General features: G+C 42.0%; 1 protein-coding gene across 1 annotated transcript in view; it reads left to right on the top strand.

The window, feature by feature from the left end:
* Window positions 1-4,223, top strand: part of INTS7 (integrator complex subunit 7) — a 107,669-nt gene extending 103,446 nt beyond the window's left edge. Inside the window, exon 20 of the mRNA XM_004387538.3 lies at window positions 2,693-4,223. Coding sequence (XP_004387595.1) covers window positions 2,693-2,980 — 288 coding nt within the window. The 3' untranslated portion in view covers window positions 2,981-4,223. The remainder of the gene's footprint in view (window positions 1-2,692) is intronic.
* The last annotated feature ends 8,415 nt before the right edge of the window (window positions 4,224-12,638 follow it).

The raw sequence follows: 12,638 nt of genomic DNA on the forward strand, positions 1-12,638 counted from the left end.
GACAAAGGCCCAAAGTCCATTAAATGGGGAAAAGACAGTCTCTTTAACAAATGGTGCTGGCATAACTGGATATCCATCTGCAAAAAAATGAAGCAAGACCCAAACCTCACACCATGCACAAAAACTAACTCAAAATGGATCAAAGACCTAAATATAAAATCTGAAACGATAAAGATCATGAAGAAAAAATAGGGACAGTGCTAGGAGGGCTGATACATGGCGTAAACAGAATATAAAACATTACCAACAATGCAAAACACCAGAAGAGAAACTAGGTAACTGGGAGATCCTAAAAATCAAACACTTTTGGTCACCAAAAGACTTCACCAAAAGAGTCAAAAGACAACCTACAGATTGGGAAAAAAAATTTGACTACAACAAATCCAATCAGGGTCTAATCTCTAAAAGGTACAGACTACTGCAAAACCTCAACAACAAAAAGACAACCCAATTAAAAAATGGGCAAAGGCTATGTACAGGCACTTCACCAAAGGACACATTCAGGTAGCTACCAGATACCTGAGAAAATGTTCATGATCATTAGCCATTAGAGAAATGCAGATCAAAACTACAATGAGATACCATCTCACCCCAACAAGGCTAACACTAATCCAAAAAACACAAAATAATAAATGTTGGAGAGGTTGTGGAGAGACTGGAACACTTATACACTGTTGGTGGGAACGTAAAATAGTACAACCACTTTGGAAATTGATTTGGCGCTTCCTTAAAAAGCTAGAAATAGAAGTAGCGTATGATCCAGCAATCCAACTCCTTGGAATATATCCTAAAGAAATAAGAGCAGTCACATGAATAGATATATGCACACCCATGTTCATTGCAGCGCTGTTCATGACAGCAAAAAGATGGAAACAACCTAGGTGCCCATCAACTGACAAATTGATAAACAAATTATGGTATAGTCACACAATGGAATACTATGCAACAATAAAAAACAGCAATGAAGCCTTGAAACATAACATGGAGGAATCTGGAAGGCATTATGCTGAGTGAATTTAGTCAGTCGCAAAAGTACAAACATTGTATAAGATCACTATTAGAAGAACTCAAGAAAAGGTTTAAACACAGAAGAAAACATTCTTTGATGGTTACGAGGGTAAGGGGGGAGGGAGAGGAGTATTCACTAACTAGATAGTAGACAGGAATTAACTTCGGTGAAGGGAAGGACAGCACACACTGCAGGAGAAGTCAGCACAACTGGACTAAACCAAAAGCTAAGAAGTTTCCTGAATACAGCCAAATGCTTGGAGGGACAGAGTAGCAGTGGCGGGGGTCTGAGGACCATGGTTTCAGGGAACATCTAGGTCAATTGGCATAACAAAGTTATTAAGACAATGTTCTGCATCCCACTTTGGTGAGTGGCATCTGGGGTCTTAAAAGCTAGCGTGCGGCCATCAAAGATGCATCAATTGGTCCCAACCCGCCTGGAGCAAGGCGAATGAACAGCACCAAAGACACAGGAAAATAATAACCCAAGGACAGAAAGGGCCACATAAACCAGAGACTGCATCAGCCTGAGACCAGAAAAACTAGATGGTGCCCTGCTACCACCAGTGACCGCCCTGACAGGGAACACAACAGAGAGTCCCTCACGGGGCAGGAGAAAATTGGGGTAGAGAACTCAAATTCTAGTAAAAAGAACAGACTTAATTGTTTGACTGAAACTGGAGGAACCCCAGAAGACATGGCCTCCAGACTCTGTTAGCCCAAAACTAAAACCATTCCCAAGGCAAACTCTTCGGACGATGATTAGACTGGACTATAAGACATAAAATGATACTCGTGAAGAGTATACTTCTTAGCTCTAGTGGATCCATGAGACTAAATGGGCAGCTCCTGTCTGGAGACGAGATGAGAAGGCAGAGAGGGTCAGGAGCTGGCTGAATGGACATGGGAAATCTGAGGTAAAGGAGGAGTGTGCTGTCAAATTATAGGGGGAGAGCAACTAGGGTCACATAACAATGTGTGTATAAATTTTTGTGTGAGAAACTAACTTGAATCATAAACTTCCACTTAAAGCACAATAATTAATAAATAGATAAATAAAGTAGGCTTTGGAGTTAGCCCTCCTGGGTTCAGATTCCAGCTTTGCCCGTCATTAACTGTGACTGTGGAGAAATTGACCTCTGTGACTCCGTTTCCTCATCTATAAAGCAAGAAAGATAATAACTCCTACCTCTTGGTTGTTGCAAGGATTGAATGAGCACTTAGGACTAGGCCTAGCCCATTAAAAAAACAAACCCATTGCCATCGAGTCAATTCTGACTCATAGCGACCGACCCTATAGGACAGATTTGAACTGTCCCATAAGGTTTCCAGGGAGAGCCTGGTGGATTTGAACCACCAACCTTTTGGTTAGCAGCCAAAGTCTTAACCTGCTACGCCACCAGGGTTTCCGCCTGGCGCATGGTACCCAAAAAAAAATTGCTGTTGAGTCGATTGCAACTCTTAGTGACCCCGTAGGACAGAGTAGAACTGCCTCATAGGGTTTCCAATGCTATAAATCTTGACAGAAGCAAAGATTCTGCAGAGTGGCTGGTGGGTTTGAATTGCCAGCCTTTCGGTTAGCAGCCAAGCACTTAACCACTGTGCCACTAGGGCTCCTTTGGCCCGTAGTAAGCACCCAGTAAATACTAGCTTTTGTTGTTACTTAACAATTCTTTCATTCCAGATACCCATTGACAGCATGACCAATGAGATGGAGCAGAGAGTTGAGCCTCATAATGATTACTTCAGTACTCAGTTTCTGTTGAACTTTGCCATCCTCGGGACACACAGTATTGCAGTGGAATCTTCAGTGAAAGATGCCAATGGAATTGTGTGGAAGACTGGTCCCAGAACTACCATATTTGTAAAATCCCTGGAAGATCCTTACTCCCAGCAGATTCGCCTACAGCAGCAGCAAGCCCAGCAACCCTTGCAACAGCAGCAGCAACGAAATGCCTACACACGGTTTTAAGTACGTGATGAGTGTACAACAGACTTGAAAGGACTGACCAAACTGGCAGAAATACTTGCTTCTTCATGTGGATTAAGATATGAAAGTTATAATGTGGAGCCCACTTATTCATTGATTTTTATAATGTCATATCCTCGGAAAAAATTTTTTTAACTTAAAAATTCAGTTTGAGAAATAATTGGGTTATTAGCCAGAAAGATTTTTTTCCTTGTTCTTTTTTAAACCAAGTCCTTTTTCTCATATTGAACATTTTTGTTGCTTTATTGTTTTTTCTGTTTCTGAGCTTTTTCTCTTTCTTTCAAGAATATAGTCCCATATTTGGATCATTGAATTTGTAAATTTGACTGCTTCTTCACCAGAATACATCCTTTACTGCCTGACACAAACCTGAAATTCCCAGCTCGGCATTAGGAAGTTCTGACCAGTGGGCAAAAGGCTTATCCATGGTAGCGGAAACTGAGTCCTTCTGTGGACAGATGTGAAGGAGGCCCTGGAACATCCAGCCCTCTGCATTGTGAGAGCCTGCAGGCTCGCAGAATTGAGACCTGCTCCTGAGTAGTTCAGGGACTTACCTGTCTCTTCCTGTATGAAAGCAGTCTTATTTATAGTTTTACTATTGAATTGACCCAAAGGGCAGCAAGCAATTACATAGAAAGATTGGAGATTAATGATCTGTTGTTTTTTCTAATATGTGTGTGACTGTATAATCTAGACTTTTTACACTGTTTATAAAAGTGAAAAAAATCATTCACAGTTACTATCTTAATATTTTAAAAGGTTGGGGCAGATCTTTTCCTTTGATCTGGTTTGGTTTCTGCTCAGTGAGCCGTGTAACACGACATGATTGGTGAGAACAGTCTCTGTAACAACCTTGGTCAGTGGGGTGCTCAGGGACAGGAGTTTTCTGGTTAACCAGGAAACCCCTTTTTTCTTTCTATTTTACTAGTGGTTGGAAACCATTTTAAAATATAATTATGTACTTTCTTGCCTTAACACAATGTATGAGATACAATTTAGCCTTTCTCTGTTGATTTGGGATCACGTCATACTTTGGAGTCATGGTTTCCAAGCATCAGGGATCATAGGACTGCAGACTTCGATGATAATAGGCAGCTGGACACAGCATCTTCCAGATGCAGCTCCCAAGATGAAGCAGCGCTCATCCCTGGAAATTTCCTTCTTAAATAAACCTCAATTTCTTTGCTCATTTTTCATTTTTCTCTTCAAAGTTGACATTGATTCAAAGGAGGGATAGAGTTTAAAAGATACAGGGTTTTTTTTTTTTCTTGATATGTGGCCTTTAAGAGCGCGATGGGGTTGGCAACTCACGTTCCTCCAAGATCACTTGGCTTCATGAGCTATTGCCCCAGCTCAGCACACTGCTGGCCACAGCCAGAACACTGTCATAAAGGTGCAGGTGTCCGGTGTCTGCTGTGAACAGTGGCCCTTAGATGCAGCCCAGCTGTACACAGCACACGGTCTGCAGTCAGAACAGCATCTGGGTCCATAGGCCACAGGAAAAACTGCCAGAGTGACGTGGAGACGTGGCAGAGCTCCTTGCCCTCCTCCAGGCATGGAAAGAGCTGAATCAGAAAGCCTGGGTTCCACTGTTGGCTCTGATGAATCAGCTCTGTGATCTGGGGCAAGTCTCTTTATCTCTCTAATTTCCTTGTCTGTAAAATGACTGAATTAGACTAGATCTTGACTCCAGTCTGTAGTTTATTATCAAATGACTGAAAGGCTAAAAACCAAAAAAAAAAAAAAAGTTTCTTATATTGAGAAAAATCTTTTTGTTTGTTTGTAATTAAGTTTCTATTTTCAGAATTAAGTTTTACAATGTGGTTATCAGGTTTCTGGCAAGAGTTCTCCAGGAGAAGGAGAGTAAATCTTTCTATAAGCCACCAGTTCCCATTGAGACCTTCCCAAATTTTACTTTCTTATAAGATAGGCTCTTAATAGCTTGTCTTAGGCTGGGTTCTCTAGAGAAGCAAAACCAGTGAAGTGTACACACACACACACGTATATAGATATGCATATATATACGTATATATAAAGAGATTTATCTCAAGGAGATGGCACATGCAGTTGTAGAGGCTGGCAAGTTCCAAGTCCGTGGGTCAGGCGTCAGGCTGGAGGCTTCTCCTGACTCACGTAGCTTCAGGGGCTGACAAATCCAAGCTCTGCAGGTCAGATGGCAGGCTGCTGGCTTACAGCCTGCAGAGGCCGACAAGTCTAAGATCAGCAGGCAATACAGTCGGCAGCTGGCTCAAGTGCCAAGAAGCAGAGGTTAGATGATGACGAGCTGGATGCAGGATCCAGAGTGAGCAAACCTGTTTTGCCAGAATGTCCACGTAAATATTGGATGCAGGCCACGCCCCCAAAGAAACTCCCCTTACAAGTGATTAGCTGTTCATATCATGGAGGATGACTACATCATTACATAGCTACCAAACCACTGAGAGTCATGGCCCAGCCACACTGACATACAACCTTAGCCAACGACTCCATGTGTTACAAAGTAGAACTGCTCCGTAGCAGTTTTTTTTTTTTTTTTGAGAACATACACCACTTCAATTTCTACACGCACAGTTCAATGACATTGATTACCTTCTTCAAGTCGTGCAACCATTCTCACCCTCTTGGCTGTAATCTTTATGGAAGCAGATTGCCAGGCCATTCTGTCGTGCCACTGGATGAGTTTGAACCGCCAACCCTCCAGTTAGCAGCTGAGTGCAAACCATCGGTGCCACATGAGAACTTCAGATTGGAAAGGAATTGTTAAAAACAAACCCAGGTAGTTGAGAGTATGAAAATAACCATCAAGCAAAAAGATTAAATATTTTATTTCAGTGTGTTCATTAGCTCCAGGATGAGAACTCTGTCTGATTTTATGTTTGGTATAATATCATTTTTGGCATCCACTGTTAAACAGTTATTTGAAGTGGGGAAAGACTATGTTTATAATTTCAACACCAGACTAATGAATGAAGAAAAAATACTCAAGAAAGACATGCACACTGATCATGAAGTGAGCATGCTGCCTAAATTTAGAACTACGGATAAAAAAGAACACTAGCTGATCGAATCTAGGAAGACAGGACTAGTTTTTCTCTGCTTAGTGACTGCAGGCGAGCATGGTAGCCAAGAACACAGCCTCTGGAGCCACACAGGTTCAAATCCCAGCTCTGCCAAACTTTGTGGCCTTGGACAATTACTTAATCTCTATGACTCAGTCTCCTCATTTCTGAAACAGGGAAGCATAATAGTACTTCATAGGGTAGGTGTGAGGATTAAATGAATCAGTATACAGTCAGTATATCTAAAGCACTTAGAACATGCCTGGCACATAGTAAGCAAATCATGTGTTTCCTATTATTATCACTACTACTATTATCCCCCCAGTCTTATTTTTCTTTGTTAAATCAGTTCTTAATCTTACCACTTTATTCAGAATAAAGGTTACCTTTTCTCTGCTACTAAACACACATTTAAGCTCTCTTCCCTTATATTCATTTTGGGTACCGAGTAATAAAATAATGTTGACCTAAACAAAATGGAGGGTCTGCCTGCTATAGTGCTGTATCCCTGGTGGCGCAGTGGTTGAGAGCTTGGCTGCTCACCAAAAGGTCGGCAGTTCAGAATCACCAGCCGCTCCTTGGAAACCCTGTGGGGCAGTTCTGCTCTGTCCTGTAGGGTGACTATGAGTTAGAAGTGACTCAAGGGTAATGGGTTTGTTTTGTACTGCTGTAAATTCTACTTAAAATATTTCAAGAAAAACATACCAAGAAAATGGTGTGAAATACTTTCATAAGCTGTTGATCACCATGGTGACAGCAATAGCTGACTATTTAGAAATTCAAGTACTGTTGTATTCCAGCTTAAATTAAGGGATCTTCTGATGACCTTCCTAGCTGAAGCCAACCAGGATGGCAGGGAATTTGCAACGGGAGGTGATAAACCACTTTTCACGTTAAGATATCATCCAGAGAAAAACCAACCAATCCAACCAGATCCTCAGACTAGGGTCCCAGAGAAGTCAGTTTAAATTCCATTTACAAGACTGACTTGCCATGGGCCCTCAGATGGGTCACCTGATCTTTCTGGGCCAGTATCTGCGAGCAGTGTGTTAAGGATAAATAACCCTGCCGCTTGGTATGTAGAGTTTACATGGCTCCGTCCAGTAGAGCTTACTGTGACTATGACAGTGTTCAAATCTGCACCACCCAGTACGGCCACCAGCCACATGTAGTTACTGAGTACCTGAAACGTGGCTGATGTGACTGAGGAACTAGATCTTTTATTTTAATTCATTGACATTCAGAAAGCCTCATGTGGCTACTGCCTCTAGAATTGGTTGATGCAGGGAGTGAGAAATGAAGAAATGAGGGCTCAGTATTAACCCATTGCCGTCGAGTGGATTCTGACACATAGCAACCCTATAGGACAGAGTAGAACTGCCCCACAGGGTTTCCAAAGCTGTAATCTTTACGGGGAGCCCTGGTGGGCCAAAGATCAAGAGCTCAGCTTCTAACCAAAAAGGTCAACAGTTCAAATCCACCAGCCGCTCCTTGGAAACACTGTGGCGCAGTTCTACTCTATCCTGTAGAGTCTCTGTGAGTCTGAATCGACTTGATGGCAACAGATTTGGGTTTTTTTGTTTAATATTTACGGAAGCAGACTGCCACATCTTTCTTCTGAGGAGCGGCTGGTGGGTTCAAACTGCTGACCTTTCAGTTAGCAGCTGAGAACTTGACCACCGTGCCACCAGCGCTCCTTCACTATTACCTTACCAAAACAAAAAAAACACCAAACCCATTATTACCTCAGGACCTAGATAAACCTTAAATAGATTTCTAGATAAGAGCTCAGTCTACACTGAGTTTTTTGAGGCACCAAAGATTTCAGGTGGAAGAGTGGGTAGATGACAAGGAGGTGGTCAGAGTTAGTGTGTTTGCTTTGCCTATGCTAACACAAGGCTCCGTTGCTCAACACCCAGCTCTGTTCTTTCCACAGCGCTCCTCTGGGTTTAGCCTTTATCAGTTACACACACATTGAACGTATGATGGTATGTAGTAAGAATTCCAAAGTCTGGTGAATTCACTTGGACTTCTCCCACCAGTACTCCAGCAGGAGGTTGTGGGCTTCCTTTCCACTTCTCACCTAAGACCACAAGACCTTTCACACCAGGCGCTGTATATTTTATTGGCTCGGCAGGAGCCAGTCCTTCCTGTAGTATCTCCCAGTCTGAAGCAGTCATTCCATAGGCAGTGTGATTTTGAAATGTAATTGAGATTTAAACAGAGCAAGTCAGGTTTTTCTCCTTAAATGACACCAAGACCTGGAGCGGTTGATTACTGCATCTTAGTGAAGAATGCTGAATGTGGTCAGTTTACTTTTTTCAAATCTACTTCAGTTACAAAACACGTTTGGTCTGTATCTTTTTCCTCATCCTGCTTACTTGCGAAGCTCTCCTAGCGCAGTTCTCTCCTGCACAGTCAGTTTTGTTGCGTAAGAAGTAATTGCCCTTGTTCATTATTCAGGTCTGGTTAAAGACTGAAATTTGGTGAAATGAGTTTGGGGAATGTCTTCCTTACAGACCACGTCTACAAGTCTAGCTTCTGTATACTGATATCTAGCTGACAAACTAAGACCAAAAATATTCTTGTTATTGTTTCCAGGTAAGTTTTTAAACTAAAATTATAAAGATGGGGTAATACCAAATGAATTAGAACAATCGGGAACATGAACACCTACCAAATACCCAAAAAGTCAGTATGGGTTAAAGAAAGTCAGGTTGTATGCATACAAGAAATATTCTCTACCTCGCCTTTCTTTGATTTTCTTGGATAATTTGTGGGTTTTGATGAAGCTTATTTGTAGCTGTGAGTCAAAAATGTTTAAAATAGGAGATTAGGCCAAATAGAGCTGAATTAGACTGAGGGATTATGTCAAAATGTCAGTGTCTAGTTCTCCTGGTTTCCAAGACCATGGAAAATGAAAACAGGTGGCGCTGCCTCAAGTTTTCGCCTGATTGCCAGCAGTGGAGCTAATGATGCTTTCTGCTTATGTGTCGTCTCACGCTGACAGCATGAAATTCTAGTGAGATGAGCAAAGTGACGAATTTTAACACTACGTCCCCTGCCTTGCTTTCCCTTCCCCGTCCTCACCCACCAGCAGGCAGACATCATGCGGCAAGGAGGGTCAGATTTGAAGTGTCCGCACTTGACAGGAGGAATCATGAAAGAGCTGTAGAAATCAGGGGAAGGAGGTGAGAAGCAAATGGGGAAGAAAGGATTTCCTGGTGTGAGCCCAACACAATCCAAGCCCTGACCTGGGAGTAGGAGATTGCAAGAAAATGGACAGAGAGAGCCCTCGGGCCATTTATAGTCTCCTTTGACAGACAAAGACCTCTATCTTTAGAGAATATGGAGAGGATGTTAAAAAGGATATGACAGAGCACAAATGAGTACCATTTCTGGCATCCTAAGAGTAATCCCTTGCAAGTAGCAGTCAGGCGAGGGTTTTAGGTAAATTGAAAACTGGCCATCATTCAGTGTTTTCTCCTTGCGGCACGTGGAATGCATGTGTCCCTTCTCAGCCTCTTGGCATAGTCAGGGAGATTGAGTACCTACCACTTGTGTTATGGATCAAATTGTGTCCCCAAAGAATATTTATTGCAAATCGTGACCTCTATGCCTGTGGTTATAATCCCATTTGGGAATGGGTTGTCTTTGTTATGTTAATGGGCAGGATTAATGTAGGGTGTACCTTGAGTCAATCTCTTTTGAGATACAAAAGAGGTTAAACAAGCAAGCTAGAGAAGTAGAGATGGGGTTAGATGCCAAGACACATGGAGATCTCCAAGGAACCAGGAAGCAGAAGCTGGAGAGACAAGGACCTTCCTCCAGAGCCAACAGAGAAAGAAAGCCTTCCCCCTAAATCTGGTGCCCTGAATTTGGACTTCTAGCTTAAACTGTGAGAAAATAAATTTCTGTTTGTTTAAGGCATCTACTTCTGATATATCCGTTATAGCAGCACTGGATAACTAAGACAGAATTTGGTACCAGAAGACTGGGGTGCTGCTCTAACAAATACTTACGATGTGGAAGTGGTTTTGGAATTGGGTACTGGGTAGAGGCTTGAATTTTTTCTTCAGTTCTTTCAGTTTGAGAAATGCCGAGCGTGTTCTTCCCCTTTTAGTCTTGATTTTCTGCATTTCTTGAGCTGAAAGAAGTGAAGAAAAAATTCAAACGTCGAGTTGCAATATTGAAGGATTCTATGGGCAAAATATTGAATGATGCAGGAAGCATCAAAAGAAGATGGAAGGAATATACAGGGTCACTGTACCAAAAAGAATTGATCGACATTCAGCCATTTCAGAAGGTAACATATGATCAAGAACCAGTGGTACTGAAGGAAGAAGTCCAAGCTACACTGAAGGCACTGGCGAAAAACAAGGCTCCAGGAACTGACAGAATATCAGTTGAAATGTTTCAACAAACAGATTCAGCACTGGAGGTGCTTACTTATCTATGTCAAGAAATTTGGAAGACAGCTTCCTGGCCAACCAACTGGAAGTGATATATTTGTGCCCATTCCAAAGAAAGGTGATCCAACAGAATGCGGAAATTATCGAACAATATCATTAATATCATACACAAGTAAAATTTTGCTGAAGATCATTCAAAAGCAGTTGCAGCAGTACATTGACAGGAACTGCCAGAAATTCAAGCCAGATGCAAAAGAGGACGTAGAATGAGGGATATCATTGCTTGCGTCAGATGGATCTTGGCTAAAAGCAGAGAATACCAGAAAGATGTTTACTTGTGTTTTATTGACTATGCAAAGGCATTTGACTGTGTGGATCATAACAAATTATGGATAACATTGCGAAGAATGGGAATTCCAGAACACTTAATAGTGCTCTTGCGGAGCCTGTACATAAGACCAAGAGGCAGTTGTTCGAACCGAACAAGGGGATACCGTGTGGTTTAAAGTCAGGAAAGGTGTGTGTCAGGGTTGCATCCTTTCACCATATTTATTCAGTCTGTATGCTGAGCAAGTAATCTGAGAAGCTGGACTATGTGGAGAAGAACAGGGCATCAGGATTGTAGGAAGACTCATTAACAACCTGCGATATGCAGATAACACAGCCTTCTCACTGAAAGTGGACAGGACTTGAAACACTTGAAGTATGGATTGCACCTCAACATAAAGAAAACAAAAATCCTCACAAGTGGACCAATAAGCAACATCATGATAAACAGAGAAAATAGATGTTGTCAAGGATTTCATTCTACTCAGATCCACAATCAATGCCCCTGGAAACAGCAGTCAAGAAATCAAATGACGCAGTGCATTGGGCAGATCTGTTGCAAAAGACCTCTTTAAACTGTTGAAAAGCAAAGATGTCATTTTGAGGACAAGGTGTGCCTGACCCAAGCCATGATATTTTCCATTGCCTCCTATGCATGCAAAAGCTGGACAATGGATTAGGAAGACCGAAGAAGAGTTGACGCCTTTGAATTATGATGTTGGTGAAGAATATTGAATATACCATGAACGGCTAGAAGAATGAACAAGTCTTTCTTGGAAGAAGTACAGCCAGATTGCTCCTTTGAAGCAAGGATGGTGAGACTTCATCTCATGTACTTTGTTATCAGGAGGGACCAGTCCTTGGAGAAGGACATCATGCTTGGTAAAGTAGAGGGTCAGCAAAGAAGAGGAAGACCCTCAATGAGATGGACTGACACAGTGGCTGCAACAGTGGGCTCAAGCGTAACAACGATTGTACGGATGGTTCAGGACCAGGCAGTGTTTCGTTCTGTTGGACATAGGGTTGCTATGAGTCGGAACCAACTCAGCGGCACCTAACAACAACAGTGGGTGGGGGCTGGAAGAGTTTTAAGGTGCCTAATAGTGAAAGCCTAGAGTGCATGTGGGAAGGATATGAATTTTGGAGGGTAAAGGGTGGAATGTTATGGATTGAATTGTGTCCCTCAAAAATATGTGATGTAACTCCTAACCTGTATGCCTGTGATTATAATCCCATTTGCAATGGGTTGTCTTTGTTATGTTAATAATGCAGGATTAGTATAGGGTATGTCTTAAGTCAGTCTCTTTTGAGATATAAAAGCGATTAAACAAGCAAGCGAAGAAGAGAGATGGGGTAAGATAGATGCCAAGACATGGAGATCTCCAAGGAAGCAGAAGCTTAAGAGACAAGGACCTTTCTCTAGAGCTGACAAAGAGAGAGCCTTCCCCTAAAACTGGTGCCCTGAATTCGGACTTCTAGCCTTCTGAACTGTGAGAAAATAAATTTCTGTTTGTTAAAGCCATCCACTTGTGGTATTTTCGTTATAGCAGCACTAGATAACTAAGACAACTTGAAAGCCAGAGAGGGATAAAAGAGCATTTGGAAAGAAGGCATGCTCTTAAACTGTAAAATAAATATCCAGCCTCGAAGGGGAAAGAGCTTGCACTCAAAAATAGTTAAATATTGACTCATGTTGCAGAAGCTACTGCTGCTTTTGGCCAGACTGCTGGATGACACCATCCCCTTAATGTCAGGTTTCAAGGTACTGGGGCATTAGGGGTAAATAACTAATCATGAAATCACTTAAGCAACATCAGATCTATCCTACTTAATAGTTACTGT

Source organism: Trichechus manatus, unplaced genomic scaffold (genome assembly GCF_000243295.1).
Source record: "Trichechus manatus latirostris isolate Lorelei unplaced genomic scaffold, TriManLat1.0 scaffold00187, whole genome shotgun sequence".
In the NCBI taxonomy this organism is placed as follows: Eukaryota; Metazoa; Chordata; class Mammalia; order Sirenia; family Trichechidae; genus Trichechus; species Trichechus manatus.